At 40.0% G+C, this 25,727-nt stretch overlaps 1 protein-coding gene and 1 long non-coding RNA gene across 2 annotated transcripts in view; one reads left to right on the plus strand and one right to left on the minus strand.

Moving 5' to 3' along the window:
* The window catches only part of GFRA1 (GDNF family receptor alpha 1), a 143,190-nt gene extending 137,621 nt beyond the window's left edge, over positions 1 to 5,569 (plus strand). The window contains exons 8-9 of the mRNA XM_005443869.4: positions 1,538 to 1,594; positions 3,655 to 5,569. Of these exons, the coding sequence (XP_005443926.1) occupies positions 1,538 to 1,594; positions 3,655 to 3,816 (219 nt within the window). The 3' untranslated portion in view covers positions 3,817 to 5,569. The remainder of the gene's footprint in view (positions 1 to 1,537; positions 1,595 to 3,654) is intronic.
* On the minus strand, positions 4,853 to 25,099 carry LOC114017176 (uncharacterized). Its single transcript, XR_003562073.2, has 3 exons — positions 25,056 to 25,099; positions 20,444 to 20,562; positions 4,853 to 8,366 (listed from the first exon to the last, which is right to left on the minus strand). It is a non-coding gene; the product is annotated as an uncharacterized LOC114017176 (long non-coding RNA).
* Positions 25,100 to 25,727: the final 628 nt, after the last annotated feature.

The following is a 25,727-nucleotide window of genomic DNA, read 5'->3' on the forward strand; positions in this document are numbered from 1 at the left end:
TATTTGAAAACTACCAACATATATACGGTGTGCGTTCTTACTATAGCTAAGCTGTCTTTCTCTTAAATCCCAGCTGGTTTAGTTTTTCAGTTATCTCTAGTATATCTGTTTATAAATATAAAAGTGTCATGAAAAGCAGAGTGTGCTTCCCAATGACAAGTTCAGTTCTTCATTTCGATTCTAAAATCAGTAATTAGGTCGAAGACTATTTTTTATCCATAGGTAGCACCAATGGTGCTCATTTAAAATAAAATAGTCATACATGGAACTGAATTTTTTGAGGGTATGAAATCAGAATGCTCAGCACTTCCTCACATCAGCTTTAGTCCAGTCCATCTCTGCCAAAACCAGTGGGATTCTGCAGTATAAAATGAAGGCAACACAGTGAGATTCAGATCCTCATTTTTTTTCAGAAAATAAATTGCAATTCCAACAAAACTTCAGGTGGAAGTATTGGGTGGGCTCAGTGCAGCCAGTAGTTTCAGAGTATAAATCCATGTCTTCTGGTGTACAACGTGATTGTACATTTAACACTAGTAGCTCCTATAAAAGAGCGCTGCTTATTTTTCTGGAATGCACAAAGAAAGAAATCATATTGAGAATCATTGAAGTACTTAAATCAACCACAGCACCATTTATTGAAAACATCTTCAGCACCACGAGGATTGATATTGCTGTTGTAGGGAAGCAGAAAACTCACAGCCCAGTCACGTTCACTTGAGCAATGGAAATATTAAACACCTTGTGATGCTAGCCAGAATACACACTATTGCTTTCATTTCGTGTGATGCTGCCACCAGAAATGTTTCTTACTTGAGTCAATGTGAAGAGCACACAGTAATAGCAACAGATGCTTGCTCATCATAAGAGAGGGCTGAAGATAGAGCAGATTCGTTTTTTTGGTTTTGATCATTTGAAATGTTCCTGCATTTAATAATACTCCATGTAAAATAATCATTGAACGCAATATAAGCAAACAGCTCAATTTGACTTGCAGGTATATATGTTAAAAGACATTAAATGTTCTTTTTGTAACTTTCTAGAAGAGACTGTGGCAGCCATGCAGTATATTAACATTATATTTTCATAATAATACTTGGAGAAATTGCAAAAATAATCAAGGGTAAAATACTGCTGTGTTGTATGTTTTCCTAAAAGGGAGGCATACGATATATTTTTTTCTTACGATGCAGTGGTATTATGGTAATTATTAACTGTCATGTTTCATGTCTTCTCATGAAGATCCAGCACCATTTTTAAGGGGCCACACAACATAACATGTTCTCTGCAGTTAATGCACTCATAATTGTAATTACTAAGTACCCTTAGCTGACTGTGTGAAGTTTTGCTGTAAATTCAGATAGAATGTGAATGTTATTGAAAAACACAGAGTTACATTTGGAGAGTTTATTTGCTAATCATGTGCAAGTCACTGTCAAAATTATAGGAGTGTGACAACCCATGTGAATTTATCTCATTGTTTTGTGCTGCTGTATGTGTAAATTGTATAGGGAATAAATTTTGCATTTGTTCATAGGCACAGAAGAAGCGGAAATCCAATGAATCTGTAGATACAGAGCTCTGTCTTAATGAGGTAAGAGTGTGGATCCTGTATATTTCACAGGGCAGGTGTGTCCCCATAATACAAAATATTCAAAGTTTGTCAAGATTATAATGAGTTTACCCAACACTAAAGTTTTGTTGGTATTGTTATGTTTGGATACCATAATGTAGTAAAGAATGATCTTAGAAATTCAAAGCTGGGCTCAAAGTGGCCTCTGATGACTTTATATTTTAATAGCTGGGTGGTGCATGTTTAGGCAGATGGTAATTACCATTGCAGCTAACAAGTATACTTAGTTAATAAGCTACAGGAACACAAGATAATATGACTTTTAGCAAATATACAGAATCATACTGGACATCATTCTGTGGCTAACAAAAATGAAAAATTTAGGGCATGATGTTCACATCAGGAGATGTGATGCTCATACTTCAGGAGACAGACTGACAGCCCCAGGAGACCTGAACCTCCAGTGTGGTTTGAGTAGTTTGCTCAGCCTGACCTCCAAGGCCCCCTCTCAGAGGTGAACATTACATCAGTTTCCGTGTCTGTCAGTCCACATCCTTTGCACTGAGTCTCTCAGGAAGCTTAATAATTACTGACGTACATAAATTAATTTTTACAATGTGGAAGCATATGACCTAGGCATTGGAGCAAGACCAGCTGTACAGGCATAAGCCACCACAGAAAGATGTGACCATATCTCTCGGGGTTGTCCTTCACCTGTCCAGATTTGCTCAGTTCTTCTAAATGATGACAGTTCTATAGCCCGTTCCTAATTCTTTAGGTTCTCTGGGGAAATCCCTGTAGATACTAGAATGAAGCCTAATAACATGTGAGGGAAAAGTGCAGTGATGTTAACAGATCTGTGGACATGTTGTGCGGGCTAAAAGACCTTACACGAAGGCTTTATAACTATACCTTTACCGTAAGAACTACTGGTCCATTTTATCCCATACTCTGCCTACGATGTTTCCAAAAAGCAAATGCACAGGGTTGAGTATAAGAAAGCATATTGTGATCGTTCCCCCAATGCCTCCACCACTTCTAACAGTTCGCATCTCAAGGCCTTCCAGTTAGCCAGTCCTAGCAGGGATGTCCAAGAGAGTGAATAGCATGGAGTTTTATCCATGAATGCCTCCCTGGCTCTGTAGATTCTGTGGAAACTGATGCTCTGTGCTCGTTCTTTGTATCTGGTTGTCTGGGTACTTCCAGTTCCATGGCCCATTGCCTCTCCAGGATGGGGGAGGCTTGTCCCGTCTGTAGAAGCTGCATCCTTGGGGATTTTCAAATCCTGAGTGGACAGGTTTTGAGCAACTTTGCATGCAGTAGGTTGGATTTAATGACCTTCAGAGTCTAAATTGTTCTACTTCTGTGATTATGCCTGTTAGGTTTTTTTCTTTTTACTGAGGCTGATAGCAATGAGAAATATTCCTGCTGCACTTCTTCCTTAAATGGTTTGCTATAATTTGCCCATCTGTACTTGCACATACATACTGGTTAATTATTGGTAGCAAAGAAGACAAGGAATGTAAATAATGCAGCAATTAAGGGAAAAAGGTGTGGAAAGGAAATTTTCATAATTTTTTTTTTTTAAAAAAAACCTCTTTGTTTTTTCTGATCCCATGGATTAGAATTTATTTATTGTTATCCAGAAGTAACTTGCTGTCAAACAACGTTGTTCAGTTGACAGTAGCGAAGTTGCAGTTTCTCTGTGGGTCCTGCATTTGCTTTTTAAAATAAACTTGCATGATTGCCAGTAAACACAGATTGCTAAAAAAAATGTCTTACTTTAAAAAGGTAGGTTTTACACATGGAACCATTGCTAAAGCAGGGATTTTTTTTTTATGCTTACATCTGTTTGTTTTAATTGTGCTGAACTGGTGTTTTTATCCTTTGCACTGGCTTTAAAATACTGTCATTTGGACGTATGGGGTTTTTTTGGCCTTTTGTATCTTTCCATCTGTGACGGTGATATATAGGTAACTGGAGGGTGGGACACAAACAAAAGATGAATTTCAAGAAGTAGATTTAAATATTTTGCAATGGAAATGTGTAATGGTGACCAAGGGAAGTATTGTGTCTTGCAGAATGCTATTGGGAAAGACAACGCAGCAGGAGTCTCCACCAGTCACATATCTTCGGAGAATTCACCTGCTGTTCCTACAAGCTTCTATCTAAGCACACCGCTCACTCTGATGACACTTGCACTCTCACTCTGTTTGTTCCTAAGCTCATCAGTCGTCTTGTAGCTGCATTGCAAAAGGACGTGTTAAAAAAAAAAAAAAAAAAAATCTGTTTCCTGTCCTCTGTTGTTTATCTGGAATTCCAGATCTGGGAGCTAAGCTGAGGCACTCCTGCTAGAACAGTTTCAGTCAGCTGGATTTTTTTTTTTTTCTCTCTCTAAAAAAGCTTCTTGTGATATTTAGAGGCTTTGTGAAATACTTGGTGCAGTGCTACATTCCAAACCCAAAAGGCTTTTGGGCATGCAGTGTTTTAAAGAGACAGTGTGTAAATTTGCCTGTAAAGCGACCTGGTTGGATTATTTTAATAATAATTATTTTAATTCTGGCTTTTACCAGAGAAGGAGGATGGCAGTTTTCTTAAGATCCTGTTTATCTCATTGAATGGTTTTGGTTTTCAAATTGATTGAACTTCAGGCTATCAAGGATGCCAGGTGTTTGTCTAATGGTGAATGTTCTCCCAGAGAGTGGACTTTATGAAACTTCTTCACTTGATAAATTGCTACTGATGTTAAACTCTTTCAGTGTATTAGCATTTTCCTCTTTAAATGTTTACGTACTGTAAGTGATTCTGCGTTCCCCGCTGAGAAGCCATTATAATTCACGTACAGGTGTAATGTACGTCTTTCAGTTATATTCTCATAAAAATAGAGTGTGGCATAGAACTTTCTAACAGTACATTTATCTCTTAATTATAATCATCTAGCCTTAACAAGGGTGGAGATTCTTTAAATTAACAAGAAGCAGCCATTGTGAAAGCTTGATAAAGATCTATTTCTTTAAATTTGAGGATAAACGGTAGAAACAAATTTTGCTACAGGGTTTCAGCTGTACAGTCAATGGTCGTCTATGCTTCCATTGTGGTAATATAGTCCAGTTATGATACTGTTTGTTTAATAAACAAATGACATACAATTTATTTGCTCTACTAAACCAGCATTATCTGTTTATACGTAGCTGATAATGTCAGCTCAAAAAAGTACAGGAACTTCATGCCTTACTTCTCTTATCACAACATTGTAGAGGGAAAAGACGTAGTAGAATATCATTTAAACTGTGTTTTATTTCTAAGACTGCTAAAATCAACACAAAAGGATGGTTGATCCAATTACAAGGCAGTGTCATGCACACTCACCCCTCTGACAGGCTTTTCGCACCCTGGCAGTTCCTACTGCAGACCTTGGCATCACTGACATGATGAACTGTTTGCAAGACCAGTTCCATAAATTGTTTTAATGGTTTGGATGGCAATATTGCCGGTATATATGATTTGATCGCTTTGGTTTTCATTCAGTGGCATTGACAGCCTGTGCTGGCTCACGGTGATTTTCTGTGGTATCTAGAAGGAATTCTGTAAAGCTGTAAATGTCATCACATGGGCAGCATTTCTCCTAAGGGCTGTCTTTATACCTTACTGTGATGGCTTGTTGACTGTTACAAGCAGTTTTGTCTAAATTATCAACAGTAATCACTTTTTGTTTCTATTGAAAGTAGAAGATAACTTCACCAAGCAAGGAGTTCATCATGTTGAATTTACAGATTTGCATGGAGACTTACACAATGATGCCCCGTCCTGCTCTGAAATGTCCAGATCAGTTATTTGCAATTCAACTATAAAGTATGAATAGCTGTTTTATAACCTGCAGTGAAGCTTGGGAGTGTGCAAAATTCACGTCTTACTAAGAGATCATTAAACCTATTGACAAGTTCATCTTTTGCTTTTTTTCTTAGCTAATAATAAACACTTTCATAAATTCTGAAATTCATTTATGTACCCTTGATTATGGTCGCATAATACGGGTTTCAAAGCACTGTGTACGTGGTAGAATTCTACGATGCTCTGTGCCACTGGACATAACAAATTAAACAATATTACTCTTTAATTCTGTGCTGATAAGAAACTGCAAATTACTTTCAAAGGCAACAGGGCTGCTTTTGGAGAAGAAATACATGGCACATCATTACCAGCAAAGCCCATGTGGTTCTTGTTGCTCTTCCTGTAGAAGCTAATCAAATTATTGAAATCTTGGGACAACAGAAAAAAGATTACGAGATTCATGATTTAAAAAAATAAATAAAATTCTTTTATGTCAAAAGGAGTTGATAGTATAACTTACTGAAATACTAATGAACATAGCATTATAATTCAAAAGTCTGACATTATCCATTAAAAATATTTTCAAAACAAATTCATAAGCATCACAATTATTAATTCCATCTTTGATCCACAAAACTTTCTTTAAAATATCATTTGTATTCAACACATTAAACATTTTAAGCAGTATTGGGAATTTTAATAACCTCCCAGTATATAGTGCATACTTTTTGAAGATTTTTTTACATTTGGTTTGATGACAGAATCTCTGTTACATTTAATACCAATTATTAGAGCTTTGACACAGTGTGATCCGGAATAAAAGCTATTGATCACTGATACTGTAAACAACAACCTAATTAGGTTCTGATTACAAAAGAAATTGCTGGTTATCTGATTCATTGAGAGCTACCATTGGAGATACAGTTATGTGCATAGTAGAAGAAATGGCATTTAATACAGCTAGCCATGTTACCACAAAAAACCCAGAGCACTCAAGCTTTTTTCCCTCTGTAAATTAAAAGCATACTGAATTCTTAATTAAAAAAATAAATTGCTTATTAAACAGGCAAGAGGGAAAACACCTTAAGAGTCTGACACTGAATGAGGTTTTACAGTCATCACCGTGCAAATACTGGAGGATTTTTAGAAGTTGGATCTGGTGTGGGCAATGTCAATGTACCATGGTGACCTTGTCAATGCAGTCATTTGCTACAGTACTGAAGTATGCAAATTGTTTAATTTTTTTCCCCCTTTCAGTCACTAAAATGCCATGTGTTGAGTGCTCAATGAAGACGCTTAGGCTGGGCTTTACATATTCCTTTAATACATTAATTTTATCAGTGTAACAATAATAATGTGGGAACTGTCCAAATACAGGCTAGGATGTACATACAGATGATATACTGTTTAAATTGTAAATTTAACCGATTCATTTGTGTGTAAATTAAATCATGGGCTACTGTAAACATATACTAATATGTTTTTTCATTTAATATAATGGAACAGACATTGTTATTAGTATTATTAGGAGTGCGTGTACTCTGCCATCTTAAATAACCCGATCATTATGTTTCTGTTTCTTCTTAAAAGTAGTGCACATAAAGATAAAAATCAGACTGAACTGACATTTATGGCTAAGATTTTGCAGTATTGAACACATACGTTAATTCCACAAGCTAGTCCAATGAAAGAGGCGCTGAAGGTGAACCTTTCAGATACTAGTGAAGATAGTAGCAATTGGGGCTGTCCATGGCCATGGGGCGGGAGAGCCAGTGCAGGCAGTGACGCCTGCCAGCGGGCAGCAATCCTACGGGAATACCGCCTGCACAGTGGTTTGGTCTGTGATGAGGAGTGCAGCCCTCATTTCACTGACTTGTCTCCCTGAGGTCCCGGCTGCCTCATGAGAACGGGCAGGGAGGTACCAAGCACGGAGCAGGAGCCGTCCATCTATCCTCACTGCGTACTGGCATCTTTCCATTGAACACCTTTGTTCCCACTGTGTCATTAGGAAGAATAAGGAGGAACAGGAATTCTTAATCATTTCAAAGCATTGTGTAGATAGACTCTGTCTGAAGACCTATTCCTAGCTTTTTAAAAAAATGAAATTAAGGCCTTCTAAGACCCAACCCTTTGAATAGGAAGCTATTCACAATCTAAGGCTTCTTGCAGTTTGAATCAGTAGACTGAAAACGTGAAAGTATACGCCTTTTCTAAGCCTGTGCAATTGGGCTGGAGGTGAAGAAAACAGAGAAGGAATCACCTTGAAATCTCAGTCTAATTTTAATTTTTGATTGTTGGCTTAATCATGACGATATTTCCATGGAGGAGAGATGGTGATAAACCAGTGAAAGAGAAGAGCAAAACTCGGAAACAGCTCCCTGAAGGGACATACATCATGTGTATGTCAAGTGACAGGAGTGTCTCATACTTAGCTTGCAATAAAAGAGCTGGGTTCTGCTAGAAGAGCAGCTCCTTCAGAGCAAGCAGTAAAAGATGGAAGAACAAACAGTCATTTGTACAGCAATTACAACTTACTTTCATAAAATCCAGTTGCTTGTCTTCAGCACCAAGGTGGATCTACCTCACTGAAAAATGTACATTCACTGATGGAACTTCTGCATCAAAACTATTCTCAGCTAAACAGGCCTCCGAGGCTGTTGTACACCCGTAAGGTTAGTCAGATTCTACCTGATGTCGCTGACATCAAATAGAAATATATTTGCTTCTGATGAACTCGGTAGAGAAAGTAATCCAGTGACTTGTTAAATATGTCTCATCTTTAAATATTTGCTTTTTCTTACCAGCTCAGTTCCTCCTATGACATTTCAATTTATTGGCTCTTTCAGTTTCTCCTTTAACTTTGGAAGGTCATTTTCTCCATATTCTACGGTAATCCACTTTATAGATTCGACTCAGTGTTGTTTTTTGTTGGCTAGGTTTTTTTTAATTACAGCCTTTGCTTCTGTGAAAATAAAAAAAAAATGTGATCAGGAATATATCTTTACTGAATGACCAACACTTTCACAGGGAGAGGAAATTGCAAGTTCATATTTTATCTATTTAGCACTGGTTTCAATAGAACAAGCTAGAACACGGTCTTGCTATTCCCCAGGTGGAATTTAAAGTTTAGTTTGGAATTGAATAAAGATTAAAAAGTTTTAAACTGTCACAATCTTTTAGAAATATTTAAATACTTCCAATGTATTTTGCAGTTAGAATTTCAAATAGATAAAAGTCTCACCAGACAGTATTTTTTTTTCAAGAGTAAGAAGTTTCATTGGGAAATTTTGATGGGTCCATTTTTCAGGTAAAATCAGGGTGGGTGATGAGTTCCTGTTTTTATCTCTGTGTTATCTTGACTTTCATACACCCTTCCTTGTTCCATGTTCTCTTCAGCTGAATACGTTTGCCTTCAGGGGACAGTTATGCTTAATAGGCACGTATTAGCTATGGTCACCTCAATAGTCAGAAGCCAAGTCCTGCAACTCCTACTTAGATGCTTTTATCATTCATAAAAGCCAGAGCAACAAATTCAGGATGTGTCCTGAAGATTATCTGAAGTTTGAAAGAGCACAGAGTCAACCAATTTCTCAGCAGCATTTCTTATTGATACAGATTGTGGTATTATAAATTGTTATTATCTAGACTACTAACTAAAGTTCTCTGAGCGAATTTAACCAGAGCAGCTGCAGTTTCTGCTGTCTCACCTTTGCCAGGTGCCAAGAGCTGAACGTTGCCACGCACGCACTTACTGCTGATTGCTGCCTACGTTACGGCAGCCACACCTGATCTCACTGCAACAAGGGTTCCCCTTTTAGTTTCTATTTCCCCCTGCTTTTATTGATTCCAGCACATTTTAGTTCTTTTGCACTTCTTTTTAATCTGTCAAAAGAAGAATTTCCTAGAATCCAAGAGAAAATGAGTCATAGATTCAAGGGCAATTTTTTTCAAATTCCTCCTGCCAAAATACTGCAAATAATTGACGTCTCACAGATTTCTGTCTTCCAAAGCATGGAATACCCCCTGCCCAGCACTTTCAATCCTTATGAAACTGAACAAGAGTTTTGGGGATTCAGGTTCCAGTAAATGAGGCCATGTTTGTTTTCAGGCTTCTTCAAGCCACTCACTCTACGAATTGATGTTATGGATAAACATAAGTAATTAGAGATGGTGACATGGCGTTAGACCACTCCCCATGTTGGCTAGCTCATGTCAAGCAGTTTTTCAGCGTTGGTACCAGTGATACAGAGTTCCTCATGACTCCTTCAGCTGAACATTGCTTTGACAGTAAGAGACAACATTCAAAGTCCTGCTGTTGTAAGTGCAAAAATGTTACGTCTTCTATTGGCTAATTTTTGTCTGAAATACAGCCCACACTCCACCGTTTCCTGAGTTCATTTGCTTGAACTACTTGGGAGAACCAAAGAGCTGGAAGTGGTTGGCTGATGCCATCCAGTTCTTGGTATCTGTCTCAGTAACCCAAGTCCATCTCAGGTCAATAATCTCAGTCCATATTTACTGGCCAGTTGCATGATAATGGTACTACAGTGGGCACTAACAGGCAGCAGCATTCTTCTGGCTGACCACAGATGCACCGGTTAGCGAGGTGTGTTGGCACGAGCTGGTCTGTGTCATACCTAGCCTTTGTGTCTGCTTATCACCCAAGCCTGTCTAGCCAGCGCACAGTTCACTTAGACCACGCTAGTAAACCTTTCCAGAGCTACAAGCCGAGAGGTAAGTCGTGCCAGGCTTGCTAGCTCCAGCTCTTCAGTTGCTCCGCGCAGAATGTGATTTTCACCACTGCACTTGCCCTTTGGTCAAAGCTTAAAAGGTACTGAAGCTGAACCCCATAGACTTACTGAACCTTACTGAGATGTAAACTCCTTCAAGCACAGAAGACAGCAAATCTGAAACTCTGGAGTAATTTTCAAAATAAAATTAAACCATCGCGGTCTTCTCCTGATAATGTTTATGGAGCAGGATGTATATGACCGAAGGAAGCTTTTATCAAAAACATGAGAAAGACTGCAGATGCAAAAATTACTGTTTAGGGAACCACCATTTACCACATTATTATTTAGTGGGAGATACTGCAGAGAGTACACTGCTGAAAAATAGAAATGTATGTATGTCCCACTAAGTAGAAGACAGAGAATCAAACTTTTTTTTTCTTCTTTGACTTTGTGAATTGGCCAATGGAAACTGTTCCCCTTTTGAGAGGTGAGGCAATTCTCTTAGGGGTATGCTAACCAAAATGCAGCTGATGGGAACACAGGCTCTCCTTCCCACAGCCCCAAACCTGATTATTAGTAATGATATCCTCTGCATACTTCGGGGTGGGACAAAGGCTTTAACCCTTAAGTAAAAGTCAATTCAGAAAGAGTGTTTGTAAGGCTTGTTGGAGGTGGAGCAAAGCCCCACAGTGGCTTGTGTCTGGCAGTCGGGAGTGTGCAACCCAGACTGAGCCCGAGTCACACACCGCTTGTAAAGAAAAGCACGTGGAAGTGAAAATTGAAAGCAAAAAATACGGTCTTTAGTTTCGTATTGCCTCCTCTCTGGGAGGGTCACAGTGGAAGTGAGGCATAAAAATCAACTTGTTACCTCTTCCGAGTATCCTCCACTGTTACTGGATGAAAAAGAAAACTAAAACCAAAAGGCAGGCAGGGGAAGAAATTGCTTCAAAGCACTGCAGCCCATGGGAAACTTAACTGGTGGCAATTATTAATCTCCTTGTTCTCCCCTCCTCAAATTATTGCTATTGAGTTTGCATAACAGGGTTTGTACAATGTGTTGTGTAGCATTACTCAATGCTGAAATAATTAGCTGCAATTAGTACCACTCATGCTGAGAAGGTGTATGTGTCTTTCACTTGAGGGTATGTCTACGTTTGCACTTTTTGTGTAAAGTGCAAGTTGACAAGAGCTGCAGCGAAGAGGCAATAGAAGAGGAAGGCTCAGATAAAAGTAATTTTTGTTACATTGCAATGATAACAGGATTTATTGAGGGTAGGCAGAAAGGATGCAGAGAAAGATAACAGGTAGCATTTGGACCCAGGAAGACTGGCATTCACTGTGAACTGAGGTTATCCAATGTTAGTATTTTCCTGCCTTTTTTTTTTTTCCTTCTCTTTTTCCAAAACTATCTGTCTAGAACATGCTTCCATTTTATGGAGGAAATTCTTACACTGTTACCTTCTTGTATAAATTCTATGTTGTCTTATGGATTTCTGTACATCTCACTGCAGGTTATTATGTGTCAGGTCTTCAGTCATAATGGCTGGTAATTTGTTGTAAAAAAATAAAAAAACGCTGTTCACTTGTTCCTGTTGACTGACTTAGACATTGCTCTGAGGACATTGCTCTTTGGACCATCCACACTTTGGAAGTCAAATCATGATGTTTGGCATTTTCTGTTAGCATAATCCTCCTGCATTAGTAATGTACATATCCAGAAAACAATTCCTCTCAATAAACATTATTCTCTTTTTTTATTAAAAAGCATGTTTTTGTGAGAAAAATTTCCTGGTTGGTTGGTCTGTTTTGATTTATACCAAAAAAAAAAAAAAAAAGAAGCTTAACTGCAAAAAAAAGGAAAACAAGCTTATTAAAGGTTGATCTCATTGTTCCCTGTTGTTTTACAGTCCACTATGATCTAAGAAAATAAGAAATAAAGCTTTTCCCTTTAAATATCTGTGCATTTGCTTGCTCCCTAGTCTTTTTGTGTTAGTGAATGTGGCCTGCAAAATTACAATGAGCAGGGAATATCAGATGGAAACGATGGAAAAATGGGCACAAGAGTGGCCAGCTGGCCCTATTCATAGTTGTTCACTCTCTGGCACGCAAACACGCCTCCACACCCATCCCACCCCTTCATCCTGCCAGGCCAGAAAGAAAGGGCTTGCTCCTGTTTTCGCATAATGGGAGCAAAAGGGCTGCGAAGGCTTTGAAGACAAAAGGGTCTGTGGGGGGCTGTTTTAGGAACTGCAGAGTGTGCTGGAGGGGGAAAGGGAAGGTGGAAAAACAAGCTTTCACGATGCACTTGCTCGTGTCGATGACTGGAAACTAGGAAAATTATTTCAGCATTTACTCATATTCAAACTGAGACTTAACAAATGAGTATATTATAGGCAAAGAGCAGTCACACTCAGCCATGGAAAACCTGCTGCACAACAAGGGGCAGGCCAGAGCCGCCCGCCATTTTAAGACCAGACAGTTTCAGTTGCTGTTGTCGCAGAGAGGGGAAGCAAAGTCTAGGGGAGGATGCAAGAAGGACAGATGGGAGTGCAGGAAATGCACATAACCCAAGACGAAAGGGCTGCTCTTTTACGGCTGAAAATACTTTCCCAACTAACACAGCAGCCGGTCACCATCCTACATGTTCACTGTCGTGTTTCGGCAGCTCCAGAAGGGGCTACACTTGCATGGGGTGATGCCAGAAGGTGATGTTTAGGTGTCCCAGCATCGTCTGCTGCTCAGATCGTCTGGTTTTTTGGAGGTAGGATCTGTATGGGACTGTACAACAGCTCAGCTTGGCTTCCTGGGCTAGCTGTTGAGGTTGCTTGGATTTGGGAATCATGCTTGCTATTAGGGTCCTGCACATGAAGTGCTGCAGGTGCTTCAGCTTCTGCAGTGCCATCACCCAAATGTTTAACTATTTCAAAGGCACAGAGTTGGGGAATGTGATGCACAAAAGCAATCAAAATCTGACAGTGCGAGTTAGCATTAGGCTTTCCTTCTACCTGCTTTCCCTCTTTCTCTGTGCTGCCACGAGGAGAGCAGGGAGGGAGGGAAGCAGTGAAACCTCCATCCAAGAGGTACAGCTCCATGACAAACTCCCTGAGCAGCAGCCTCTCCAGAGACAGATGAAGCCAAGCCATGTTTGATACCACTGAGCAACCAGCTATACATGACCAGATGGGTTCTTTAGTGTCTGTCATCGGCTAGTTTGATTTTTAGGTTTTGTTTTGTTGATTTTTTTTTTTAACTTTTAATTGTGGCTATTTACAGGTAGGGTCCCTTTGACAATTGCCCTCTGGGTTGAGAGGTGACGGCAACAGGGCTACTTTTTACTGGACAAAGGCCAACTAGGTAAGTAAGTACCACAGGTCTGCCTAGAAGGTGCACAGACATAAGCCATTGTGCCACATTGCCCTTCTTCCACACGTATCTATTATGCCATTAAGACAAAATGATGCCTCGTAGCATCAATCTGTTGTCGTGACAGAGAGGACCAGTGTCCTCGTGAAGAAATCGTGTTCTCTCTCCCCTGTCCTGGGATGCTAGGTGTTACACAAACAGCACCCATCACACCAGGCAATTTGACTTTTGGTAGGAATGTTAGGAAAGCCTAGTGATGCCCAGGTAAGTGAGGTTATCTACTTTTGATGACATTTATAGAATCATTTCAGTTAAATGGGTTGAGTTATGCAGAGACATTTGAAGTGACACCCTGGTAAGCAGATGAAGAAAGAGGTTTGACGTCTTCAAAGTAGGCAACATGATGGGGGAAAACTGGCCAGCTACCCATTAGGAGTTTTGTTAGAGAGGCAGTTTCAGTGTGCCATTAAAGCAGTAGGGATCTCAGCTGTCTAGGACTTGGATTTTGACATATAGTCTTAACATTTTCCAAGCCTGTTCCGACGGCTCTCCAAACCACTCTGCCCAAGCAATTGGCCAGCCCTGACACTCGCGCAGCTCCTCTGTGCTGGCAATAAACCCCGTCTGTGTTATTGCCTGCTTCATGCTGAATTCTCCTTCACCGTCAGAGACAGGAGTACGATTTCCTGAAACAATTTTTTGGTAACAATAAACTCAATTGTTTTGGTGATACACATGTCTTTTTTGGCCCCAAATACAAATTACACCCTCTAATTCTGCGTCACCATTTTTTTTTTTTAATCTATATTAATTACAGAAAACTGCAGAGCAACAGCCAGGAGCCAGCCAAAATAAGGACTGGGAAATGTTGCTCCGAAGTAATTGTGCAGACGGGGTTTTTTGGTTTGTTTTTTTTGTTTTGTTTTTGTTTATTTTCTTTTTTCCAAAGAGGATGCTAGAAAATACGTTGTTTTGAGGTAGAAAGCATAATTTACAGAGTCTTTAATAAAAAACACATTATGTTTTGCAGCATGATAAAATAAAGACTGGTAGTCAATTGCTTTGGAAGGACCTGGCATTCAATCCTCTGAATTGCTATTGTATATATATTTTTAAAAGAAGGAACAACATTCCACCAACATCCTCAGTGAGGTTAGCTAAACAGATGGTATGTATCTCTGGGTTTGCAAGTGTGCCACATCCCTCTTGCTTTCAAAAGAGACATTAATGCAAAAATTGTAAAGAGAGGCAGTTGCAAAATTGTCTCACAAAGTACACACAGATATACAAGCATAAAACCAAAAATTAAAAAAGAAATCGACATTCAGCCATCCACTGGCTTCATTCTGGGTTGGAGAGGCCTTAAAGGTAGCATTAACGTGGCTGAGCAGTGATATTTGCCTGTTTGTCAGAGGTCAGAATCTGGTGGCTATAAATACAGTTTTAGCTTGTATTTGTCTGCAAAACAATATTTGTCAATACCACAGTGCTGTTTTGAGCAGATCAATGGCTGCACATAACTCACTGCCTGAGGGATTTATCATTAATACAAATGTAGGTAGGCTAAATATTGAGTGACGTTATTAGAAAGGGACTGTCCTTCACTCTGTGACTTTGACTGATGTCAAATGAAATTAAAGCTCACGAACACATAGCCAGGATTCTGCTCATACCTGCAGAAAAACTGTCCCTCCCTCTCGGCTCGTCATGGGAGTTAAACATTTAATAATCTAAGGAAGATTATTCAAACTGAGTTTGGGAGAGCTAGCAACCTGAGCTGGCACAGAGAAAGAAGTTTGCTTTCTTGGGTGAAAGGCTGAGTCATCTCCATTCAACCTCTGCAGTGGGATGGGATCAGACCAATTTGTTAGGGGCTCCAAAACCTTAATTCTCCTTAAAATGTAGCACATGAAGCTGTGGTATATTTAAAAACTAGTGTCCCAGTGACTGTTTTAAAGTAACGTCTCATTTCATAAGAAGAAAGAAGCACGTGTGAAAAAAAAAATAATGTGAAAAAAAAAAAAATAAAAATTTACTGCTGAAGCATGAGCCTTTTCCACTTACAACCTGTTACCCATGTTACCTCAGACATTTTCACCCTTGCACGTTGGGGTCTACACTGATGTTACCTTGCCACATTATTGTGACCTGTGGTTGGGCACAAGACCTTTCGGTGCAGTCCGATGCCTGCTGTGCCGCGAATGCCACCACTTGCTACAGCCCCAGTGGGCATCAGAAGCAGCCAGATGCGAAGCTAAGGAAGATGCTTTCCAGGCACACAGCTGGCTGTAGAAACAGTCATCCTGTCAGGTCAGTGGTGCCCAAGTATCTGATATGTGATTAGGCAACTGACTGGTGAGCTGTACCGTGTTATTCCCTTGAATAATATTTAACCTGAGCTCATAAAAGAAATCCTGTTGACAAAAAAGAGATAAATAGCTACATATAATGCCCCTTGGTTGCTAGCACATTAAGTATTGCTGTGACATTTCCTCCTGAAGTGAGCATATATATGCATGTTTACATAAACTTTTTTCTTTTAACCAATTTTTATAATAAATGAGTCAATCTTGTGCTTATTTGAAATGTAGCAGTGAGATCTTTAAAAATGCTACTCAGTATAGCAAAGCAATGTTTTCCTGCTGAAAAATTACAAAATTTTGGTGTGGGGGGGTATCTTCTGATTGCAAACTATCTATACTTGACAATAACTTTCAGCACGCAGTGACATTAATTTCACTTGGCTTCGTGTCTTAAGGTCAGAATCATTAATCAGCACTTCTATCATTAGCTCAGTTTCCTTTTCTATTAAGCGATTATGATCACTTACTATTAATGAGTCATGAAGTTTTAATAAATTTTTGCTAGTGTGAAATTGCTAAACAGTAATTATGGCATATACTGTATGGATGGCTTGTTCCACAATGTACCTTTTGCTTAATGTTGGCTAGAAACATCTACAAAAAACAACAGAAAATAATTAACTAGTTACAGCTGAGGATGTGGAATGGCCTTTTCAACCACATTTATAGTCAATAAAAAGACAAAGCAGGTCTTTTTTTTTTTTTTTTTTTTTTTCGGTCATTGCTGGAATTATTGCATTTCTGGACCTTGTGACTTCTGCAGTTCTTTATATGAAATGGCACTACCAAGGCTGCTTAGTAAACAGGAGATGAAAGAAAATATCATATTTTTTAAGAGCTATTGTTTTAACTTCTGTTATATTTCTACTGTTCTGGCATTGAAACAACAAGGTTAAAAAACAAAAGCCAGACTCTTTCTGCTAATACAGAAGAGAAATAACACAGCAAATCGCATTGCCAAAAAGTAATGTCTGAATACTGGCTTGGCTTTCCTGCAGCTTGCCATTACTCACAGACACATCTAAACAACCAGTGCCAGATGCTTGTTTAGAGCTTGGCTGAGGTTTTTATTGGTTAACTGGCTTTTTTAAACACTCATCAACCAGGAGCTGGATTAACAATGGCTGATGAACTGGAAGGTAGCTTTGAACAACGGAACATATCAAGAGCGTATATCAAAGAGACCAAAGGAGGTTGCAGTGATAATGGTTCTTGTACTAACTGCCCCCTGTTCCCAATTTTCTGGTTTACTGACATCGGTGAAATTTTCTGAGAAGGCTGTATCTGCTACAGCCACTGCAAATGTACTCCTAAATGTTCTGAAGCCAAATTTTCTGGACCACCCAAGTGGAGGAATAGAGTCAACTGGGGCAGACCGGCTTCATTGGATGCTATTACTGTGACATTGCACCCATCTCAACAGCAGTCAGGTACTTAAGTATGTAAGATTAAATCCTTTTCAGTGTTTGTCACAATATTGACAGGAACATGCATGGAATGGGAGTTGTGTTGCCTGTTTTGAAAGCCCCAGTGGGACGGTGGGAAGCCGTCTGGGTCAGTACTGTCATTTTTCAGTAAGTCTCATCAAACTGGTGCTGAAAAATTGAAAATGGTTCTAAGAGCCAAAAGAATAATGCTGAGAGTCTGTGAAAAGCATGGCTAACAGTACATCTCTAACAGTGCAATCTCATCACAAAACTACTGTGTGTTGTCTTGAACACTGACTGCAAGTACCTAACAAGGATTAGAAATTAGAAGATAAATGGGAAGTTTTCCATCCCATAGTCAAAGCTTTAACAAGGCTGGTGGGCTGGATGTATAGAAGTGTCACATTTTTAGCAGAGAAGGTAAGTAAACATGGGAACAAATAAACAAGAATTGTACCGTGTTCTCCATCATTGAACAAAATCTTTAAAACCAGACAAGGTGTTTTTCCTAGAGAAAAGCTGCGTGCAAAGAACAATTCAGGGAAGTCCTATACCTTGCACAGTGCCAGAGGACAGCCTCTTAGTCTATAATGGGTAAATCCATTTCTCTAGTATCTATTTCTGTAGTGTTGGGGGATGCCACTTTACACTGTCTTTGACAATTCTTTGTATTCTAAAATGGAAAAACAAGACACTATTCCTCTGGTTATTTCAACCATGGAGCCATCATAGCAGATCTTGACTGACAGCATATGTGTATGTGTGGGAAGACTGGCGCTGTGCAGGTCTGCATAATGTCTCATACTGGTTGGCTTCTGTACCAGAGAAGGATAACACCATGAGGGTTCAGTCAAAGATGCTGATCCAACAAGCATTTTACCATGTGACTGTAGAACCAAGTGGCATCATTCACAGCTGTACTTCAAACATAGTGTTAGTTGATCAGGAATTAAACAGGTCTTCACTTTCCATTATAAAAATGGCAGATACCCTGGACTGATAGAAAAGAATGTCTTGCATAACCTAGGATTAAATAGAAGTAAAAATAAACTAATTGGCTCTCTGTGTCTTCAGCAAAAGCTGTGGCACTGTAAGTAGCAGCTTTGTCCAAAGTACACAATTGCACCATACTGCTGGGACAGGGTCACAACTCTCTTGGTAGGTGAGTGACAATCTGCCCTTGCAGACACTAGAGTGTCAGCTCCTTGGAGAATTATAAAGTAATATCAGTCCATAGTGGAGGAGCTGCATTGCTCATCAGCAGTTACTGGGATCCCTGCCTGTATGACTTGTACTAATCTGAGGAAGATTATTAAAACATTAATTCATACCTCTTGTCTTCATCTTCCTGGCCTGATTCTCACAATGTTCATTTCTAGGTAATGTGCAGCTATATCATCTAAGTTTTATAACTCTCTGAGGATACTTTGGGTCAAAAGTGAGCTTAAGATTTCAGGGCACAAGAGAAATATAATTTTTATCTGAAGAAACAACAAAGTGTAGGGAGAATTATGACCAGCAAAAGTCATCATAGCCAAGTATCTACTGAAAGCAATTTTACTTTAATTGCATCTGAAACTGACAATTCCTGAATATGTAGAAAGGCTAGTAATTGCTTTGTGGGGATTTGCAAGGAGCCACTGAATGTAGCCTTGGATACATGCACTGTACAGAATTACTAGGAAAGCCCAGCCATGCGTATGAGGACATCCAGTTAACTTAAAACACGTGGTAAGCCCTATAATCGAATTTGTTGTATCCAGATTAAGCAAGCTCAAGAATGAACAGGGGATTGGATCATTAGCACCTTTCCCTCGCTCATTAAGGGCGCCGGGACTCCTTAGTAAAGTGTGACTGGCGCCGCTACAACATGGTAGGTTCTTTGCTCGATAGTTGAGGCGCATGACACAACACTGGTATTTGTGTAGCCATGCTCTGGAAATGCCCTTGTGTAAGTGGGCAGCCAAAGCAGGTGCAGCAACATGTGAGCCTTGAGTCAACTGCACAATGACATTTTCAGCACTGCCAGGAGCTGAGCTCTAAGTTTCTCCAAACCCCATCCTCAGTACCTAGGAACTGCTGAAAACACAGGCTCGATCCAGTTTTCAGGGTTTGCAGTGGCTGAACAAGGGTTCAAAGCACTAAAACTGGGCTTGGAAACTTCAACCGCTAGGGATGAGGGTGAGTCTAGGCACACAAGTCTTTTAAAGTTGGAGCACAAACACCTCTCAGAGGCAACAGGCAGATCACAGGACTGCTTTTTATCCATATGTAAAAGGAGGTGATAAACAAGACAGGCCTTTAATGGAAAGTTGTCACCAGCCATATGGTTATGTCTGGCTAGGGGGTGAGATTGTTCGACCAAGCAAGTGATGCTAAGGCAAAGTCAGAACTTGTTTCAGAGCTCATTCCTCACATTTGACAAGGGTTCGTATTGCCAACTTCATTGTTTCCTCTCTCTATGCTAGTTTCTGTCTACTCTTTTCATGGCTTTGTATTCAATTACTGGATGGCAGAGTATCTCTAGATTTAAAATAACAGTATATATATATATATATGCTGTAAATTCACACTTTGAAACAGATTTCAGGTTGATAATATCCCCTACACTTGCTCAGAGAAAAAGGTCTATATTTTAATCCCCTTCAGTTTTGAAACACTTTCAGTCCATTAGAGCACATAAATACAAGGCACAAAACAATAACAGGATACAAATCAATACATTTGCACATCCAGACCTAAATAAATATGATCCAATTGCTGACTTGAAAAACTGAGAAGAGTTCAAAGATTCCAGAGTAAAATGCCGGTGGTGAAATAACATTCATCTGCATGCAAGAAACCCTGACCCTCTTGTCAAGTGGCACACTCAGTACAGGTATTAGGAAGGTATTTATCAACCAGGAAGGCCAATCTTCTGATAAAGTAATGGAACAGTTAAAATTTATGCGAGTATGAATTGGGTTCAGATTTCTTGTGGACATTATGCTGATAAAGTGGGTTGTTAAGTGGAATGAGACCAGTTCAAATATTCAGCAGTGATTTCTCATGAAGCAAGCATTAGGCCTAGCAGGAACTTTATAAATAATACACAATAAAATCATAGTCTTCACCTTGGAAATTGGTACGAAGCACAGACATAAACATACTTACTGTAATCACACGATTGGTGTCGCTGCAAGGGAATCTCAGAAAGCCTTGTACATCTCACGCTTCTTCTCTGCAGCTGGTTTTGTGATAAAGGATGCTTCAAGAGATCGTACCTCAAATACCTGGGAAAGAAAACCAGGAAAAGTGGTTTTGTTCAGTTTCAAATTATAAGCAATAAAGTCCATTGGATTCAAGCCCCAAGAAGCAATCTAAAGTTCAAGTAATTTTATACCATGATATTCCTCTCTTGCTTGGAGTTACTGCTTCCTGATCCTGCCACAAATTAACATTTTACCGCATCAACCATTAGTAATGGGCACAAGTATAGGAAGAGATACACACAGGAGTAAAGGGCAAAGGCAAAGCAGGCGTGAGAAGGATGGCTCCTCTGCACCTCTGGGCAGGCAGGCACAGCCTGCTCTTACATACGCAGTTCACACTTGTGTTTGTCCTTTCTTCTGTAGAATGCAAATAATCTGTTAGAGAGTAGAAGTGCCCATGTTTCACACTAGTCAAAGTCTATAAGCACATATCATAATAATTGGTGAATTTGGGTTAAATAATTTGTCTATGAAAGAGGGATTATTTTTTTTCCTCTCTCATTTGACCCTCTGTTTCTTTGAAAAAGGGAGGATGGAAAGGACTTGGAATTGTTCCATCACTTTTGGGGTCCAGAGCCCAAAGACAGTGATCTGAGGCATCTGCTTTCTTGTAGTGCGGCTGCCTCTACTTGAATCTTTGTGCTGTGGAAAAACTTAAATAAAATACAATATAATATAAAATAAATTAAAATAAAATAAAATATAAATAAAATAAAGCAAAACATAACGAAAACAAATGGGTTCACCAGGGTGAAAATGTCAGACTGCCCTATGCATATTTATGCACATACCTCTACATTTGATGGGCTCTGGCCCCACTCTTTCCTCCACAAAATATAAATATTTCCTCTGGGATACCCCCACAAAATTGACCTTAGTGATTCAGTTATTTTCAGCAAAATAAAGAAAAGCCCCCGTAGCTTTTTAATCTAGACAGTACTCATTTACATTATTCATAAGAGCTCATTAGCACTAAGGCACCTACTTTTGTGTGCTTACCCAGCTGCCTGGAAAGGCAGGAAAATGCTGTTAAATTCATTTTATGGATGAGGACACAAAGGTTCAAACAGTCTAAATAGGGATTAAATTGAAGGTAGGAGCCATCCTTTTGGACCGTGATGTACAGTGTTTGCTCCCGAACATCACTTAACTCATCCAGCACCTTCGTGCTGGACTCCAGAGCTCATTGAGCATTTCTGCACGCTGGGTGGCTCCTTGGGTGGAGCAGAAAGGTGCCTGTCTCCCACCTGAACTGCTATCACACCCCAGGGCTACATGGAAAGGCACCTCAACTCTGCCCAGGTTCTCAATGGAAAACACTGCTGGAGCCCCTGCTGTGCTGGTGCTGCCTCCCAGCGCTAATTTCTGTTTCTTAAAGGCCTCTGCAAAATGTCGGAAACCGAGTCTAGGCCCTTCTGGCCTGACGAAGTTCAAATTCACACTATGCCCTTCAGCGGAGTACAAACCACAGAGCTGCAGCCAAAGCTGTGCCTGGCCACGTTGCGTTCCTGGGCTGAAGCTGTCTGGGGCAGCAATGCCGTTGAGCTAGTTGTTGCTTCCTTGTAGCTGCTCACCCTCAGTGAATTCCTCACCTGAGGGGTACAATATCCACAGAAACCACAAAGAATTTCCATTGAAACTGTGGACAATATGTGTACAAGTGTTAATCAGTGTTCTAAGTGTTGTACAAGCTGCAGCAAGATTACGGCCACCGTCTTTCTGCCTTCTCCCAGGAGGAGGAATTTGGATACATTCAGACAACTGACGCCTTCATTCTCAATTTGTTTTGTTTCCTTTTGAATGATTACACATAAGAGATGGCTTGTCTGCGGTGAATTGTGTCTCTGAAAGATTCCCTGAGTGGCTATAGCCTGTAGAAGATGCAGTTAAAGCATATTCTGAAATGATGGTCCAGACAAAGAGCATAACTATTGTTGGTGCGTAGTGTAACCACTTTAGGAAAATTATCTGGTAGCATATAACTCGTTTTACAGAACAGAATTTTGAAAAGGACAATATAAAAGGTTAACACAAAAATCCATTATTAGTAGCCCTTTTTTGGTTTCTCAGGGAAGTTTGCAGGCATTCTGGAGTCTGACGCAGTGACCAGTAGTGAGTAGGCACTACTCTGACTCCTAAGCTTTATACATCACAGACTCTCCTATGCTAGTCTTACCCTCTAAATACAGTAGACTAAATCTGACCCTATCTATCTTAATAATCATTTGAAAACCTTCACAAGTCTGCATGCCTTTTTTCAAGAGTATGGCTGATGCCATCACAGCTTTAGGAAGCCCCATGGTGTTTATTGGCGCAGTTCAGATCAGAGTATAGCGGCAATACTCCCATTATCTTGGAAGGAACTGTACTGGATGCTCTAGAACAAGCATGTACAGTACCCCGAAATAGTTATAGTGCATGGAAATACTGCATTTTCTTGTAAAAATATTCTTTTAATGAACCCAGAGGCTTGAGATGCACTAAGGTTTTGGCTCTATGTGTATGACCTTTCTTTGTGGAGAAAGTGTCCTAGTTCTAGTGAACCATTGCGACCACGCTGGCAGAATCCCCACTGTGAACAAGGAAGGGCACTGTCTTTAGCAGTGCAGCTCATCTTGATCTCAACAAAGCAGAGGTGCAGCAGCATGCCCAAAATATCCGCATCATTTTGCAGAAACCAACATACTATAGTTCTGGGAAGTTCTCAATACTGTGGGAGGCTGCCCTTTTATTCATAAGATCTTGGATTCACTAGCCCACTTCTCTGTAACACAGAAGGTTATTAGAACAATTTCCCTTCTGTTCATTTAATGAAACCACTTATCAGGAATAGTTAATTAAAAATCCATCCTTTGAACTCTCAATTTGGAAAAAGAAAAGAATTCCAAGTAGTTTAGCTCTCTCAGGAAATGAGGCAAGATGAAAGGAGTACAGGCATGATATGGAAGCGCATTGGTAAAGGACCTGTGGGACAAATGAAGTCATCAGCCCAAAGAGAGGAGAAGAATCAGTGAGGAAACTCCAGAGTGAAGATCATTTTGGCTCAGGTTTGAGACATCTAAATGCTTCTGATCTTCAGAGGTTAGACATTCAGAGCTAGCTGAAAGCCAGATCTTCTTCTAGGCACCTCTTATCATTACTCCCTTCTGAGAATCTAGCCTCATTCTGCTCTCTTCAGCCTGCACTTTCTCCTGGGCTTTGATTCGGTCATTTTAAGACTGTGTGCTCCACATGTGAGAGTGCAGCTGGGTGTTATGCACACCATTTGCCAGAAAGCTGACCAATTTTTCTGCACAAGAAAAGCATGTATACAATAATTTTCAAATAGATTTTGGAAGTGACTCTATTCACAATAGTCAAATCAAGCCTAGAAGCCCAGGATTAATGATACGACAACTGACAAAAAATTCTTTCTACCCTTGCTAATGGAAATAAGTAGACAAATAGGCATAACACTCTATATAATTCGTAAGAGATGAAATGCTTTCTTAAACTTTGCAACTACGAAAGAAAAATAATGCAAAGAGAAGCAGAAGGTTGTTAATGGGTTTATCTCCAGAATTTCTGTTGGAAAGATTAAATTTAGCAATATTCTCCTTGTGAAATTACTTCCTTCCCCTGCCAGTAATTTTCATAGCACGTATCCCCAGGTATGGCTTCTTTCTGATTAAAAAAGTGCTCGCTGACATTGTCCAATCTGTTGATCAATAGGTGTATCCTTATTAGCTCTCAGTCGTTACCCACTTGTCCCACATGGAAGCTGAGTTTCCATCATTCAGCCATTCATTCTGATTCAAAGCAGCCCCAAATCTCAACCAATTTGCCTACGGATACAGAACAAAGAGATCTAAAAAGATGTGACCTTCATCTATCAAAACAGCTACCATCTGGAGACCATAAATGTTGTGATTCTACCTAGCATGAGCTTCTGCACAAGCATGCAAATTGAAGTCAGTTTTGGTAACTCGGGCGTAATGAGGTTCAACAATGTTTTAGTAAGTTCACTGTTAAATTTATAGGTTACAAGCTGGAAAGTGAACCACCGCCCCCATTCACCCTCTAAAAAAGAATAAAAGGAAAAAAGAAAAAATCATGAAAAGTCATCTTATGTAATTCTTCCTATTTGATTTGACTCCCCCGTTTATGGTTTCTCAGGGTCTCTGTTCAGTGTCCCCCATTCTTTGTCACAGTGTGTCACGTTTCCTGATGTCTTATGTTTCTTAGCGATACTGCCAACCCCTAGATACCGTGAGATGAACATCTGAATTAGTGCAGCTATTCTCCCGAGGAACGCTATGCCATGAATGGCCTTAGGAGCTCTTTAGGCACCCAGTTTAGAAAAGTGCGTACACTCCTTGACACACAGCTAACAGGAGGACATCAGGCTGCACGCAGCGAGACCTGGCTCATTGCACTGCGCCCTGGTCCCGCAGCCAGCCCAGCCTTCAGAAGTGCCCGCTCCCTGGCTGCATGCTCCGCACGGCCCCCCCTGCCCCCTGCCCGGTACACCTCACTTGTGCCATCCTCATTGCGTGCGTGGCTGAGCCGTAACCCGGAGTCCTGAAATGAACAGCCTGAAAAATAACTGTTAATGATATACTGTTGTATCAACACAGCTGACGGGGTGATGAACTGCAAGAAGGTAGGTGGGAACTTGGCCAGGGGGAAAACACATCTCCTGCCAGCTTTGCTGCTGGAACCTGTCTGCCCCTGACTGCTCCCCTCCGTTACAGCAGGGGTGTTAGTGAAGTAGTATTGATGGGATATTAAGATATTAGGAAGCTGGTTCATGGGGATATTTAAACCTTTTATTGCAGTTACCACTGTGAATTTAAATAGCATACTGTTTTCTGCTACACTCTTTTATAGTGCCTTTGAGGGCAACAGGGAATTCAATGCCAGATCAGCCTGTCATCTCTGTAGTCCAGCGACTTGTTGTAAACACTGGCCAGCAAGACACTTCTAAAGAAAGTCCTTACAGCCCAAAGCTGTAGTTACAAAGAAATCTGCCACCTGGGAGTTTTTTTACTGGGTTCGGTGGTCTGAAGGTGGCTTAAGATTATCATGAAAACCCTGCTCTTTACAGAAGGGCTCATACCATACCTTGTTTACTGTTCTAAAAGCATGGATTGTTAACCAACACAAAAGACACAAAGAATACAATCGATACAAAAAGTACAAATAAT

This window comes from Falco cherrug, chromosome 9 (assembly GCF_023634085.1).
Source record: "Falco cherrug isolate bFalChe1 chromosome 9, bFalChe1.pri, whole genome shotgun sequence".
Classification (NCBI taxonomy): domain Eukaryota; kingdom Metazoa; phylum Chordata; class Aves; order Falconiformes; family Falconidae; genus Falco; species Falco cherrug.